Source organism: Quercus suber, unplaced genomic scaffold (genome assembly GCF_002906115.3).
Source record: "Quercus suber isolate HL8 unplaced genomic scaffold, Cork oak 2.0 scaffold_160, whole genome shotgun sequence".
Lineage (NCBI taxonomy): Eukaryota > Viridiplantae > Streptophyta > Magnoliopsida > Fagales > Fagaceae > Quercus > Quercus suber.
Window position 1 is genome coordinate 1,116,104 of NW_027069621.1, and position 1,669 is coordinate 1,117,772.

At 36.4% G+C, this 1,669-nt stretch overlaps 1 protein-coding gene across 1 annotated transcript; it reads right to left on the bottom strand.

The window, feature by feature from the left end:
• On the bottom strand, nucleotides 1-1,643 carry LOC136069286 (acyl-coenzyme A oxidase, peroxisomal-like). Its single transcript, XM_065777634.1, has 2 exons — nucleotides 1,086-1,643; nucleotides 1-199 (listed from the first exon to the last, which is right to left on the bottom strand). Exons 1-2 carry the CDS (start codon nucleotides 1,559-1,561, stop codon nucleotides 16-18), a joined length of 660 nt encoding a protein of 219 aa, XP_065633706.1. The 5' UTR covers nucleotides 1,562-1,643; the 3' UTR covers nucleotides 1-15.
• Between the last annotated feature and the right edge of the window lie 26 nt (nucleotides 1,644-1,669).

The window sequence follows — 1,669 nt, forward strand, 5'->3', positions numbered from 1 at the left end:
ACAGAGATAGATTTTTCATTGTAGTAGCAGAGAACACACAAAAGCAAGGAACAAACAAATAAAAGACGAGCAGACTAGCTTACCATGATGCAGTTCAGTCATAGCAAAACAACCTGTATAGTCCATATTGTCAATACCATCATAGTACTTATCCTTGTGTTTCTTAGTTCCTAAATTGATCACAGAACCTCCCCAAAGACTGCAAGAGAAAAATAAATAGTCAATGCAGGATATAATGTACAGATTATGAAGATAATGTGACTAAATATTAGAGAGAGATGGAATTAGTACAACAGCAATCTAAAAAATGATCAACCCCAAAGCAACCACAATCTAAAAGTGAAAAAAGATAATCTTAATAGACAGATAAACACAATATTGTATTCAGTATCAGTATCAACTCAGACAATAACATTCAAATCAAAACATCTTAGCTCCACCTTTACTAGATATTGAAAGTCACTAGCACAATTACCAAGCCTTAAAAATCAAACAAAACCAAACCCATATCCAAAACACATCCTATTTCCAACCCAAATAACAGGGAAAAAAATTGAAAATACTACACAATTTAGTCCCTAAAATTTGGATCAGGTTGTATTTTAGTATCTGGAATTAACAAAAAAAAAAAAAACTAAATTCTGCCAAGTAAGCAAGTAATGGTAGTCTACAATGCACAATTTTTTTTTTTCAAATTCTTTTCACAACAGGTTGCAAATTGCTAGTTGTTTTTACATGGAACCACAATAGATTTTATTCTTAATCATTCACAATTTGTCATATAGAACAGTTATGAAAAAAAAAAAATTTATTATTTACAATTATTTTTAGTAATTTGGTACTTTACATTTTATTTATTTTTAATAGTATTAATACACAACATTTTTTAATCACAGCTATAATTAGAACTTTTCATGCGCACAAATCCCCATGATGAGTGACCAAAAACTCCTCAAAATTTGAAACCACAAAATAGAATTAAACCAAAACTTAGCTCCCAATCCCAAAATCGAAAAAAATAAAATAAAATAAAATAATAATCTTTTGGAGCAATAATTAAGATAAAGATAAGATCATCACCATACCTGTACTGCACACCCATCTTGATCCCAAGCGACATGTCGACACTTCCCACAGCTTCCAAAATGGCGAAGTACTCAGAGGGCTCTTCCAACACGTACCTGAAGGGTCTGATATTGGCTTCTCTCACCAACCCAATCAGCTGCCTCATGCACAGCTCTCTGTGCTCGTCTTTCGAGATCTCCAATGGGGTCTGAAGCTCGGGCCTCGCGTTGAAGTACTCGAACACCTTTTCCTGAATCTCTCTGTGCTTCCCTCTCATGCACTCCGACAACCTCGCCGTGTCCACTTCCAGCTTCTTCCTCGTCGTCGTCGCCCCGCACGTTACTGTCCGAAGCTGATCATGATCATGATCATCATGATCTGGGTGGTTGAGGAGGTGCAAGGAGAGCCGTCGTATTCGCCGAGTTGTGGGGTCGTCGGATTCGGTTTCGTCGGTGTGATTTGGGTTTGGGTTTGGATTTGGATATTGGGTTTCCATTTTTGAGAGAAAATTGGAAATTGGCAGAGACAGAGACAGAGGGGAAGAGTATTCTGGGTTGTGTTTTTTGAGGATTTGGGTTTCCTTAGTTTATTTATATGGATGATA

Excerpts from the sequence above, each read along its gene's own strand:
- LOC136069286 (XM_065777634.1), bottom strand. The coding sequence starts at position 1,561 with ATGGAAACCCAATATCCAAATCCAAACCCAAACCCAAATCACACCGAC. Across the intron at positions 200-1,085 it reads AAGATGGGTGTGCAGTACAG|TCTTTGGGGAGGTTCTGTGA; the intron begins GTATGGTGATGA and ends TTTCTCTTGCAG.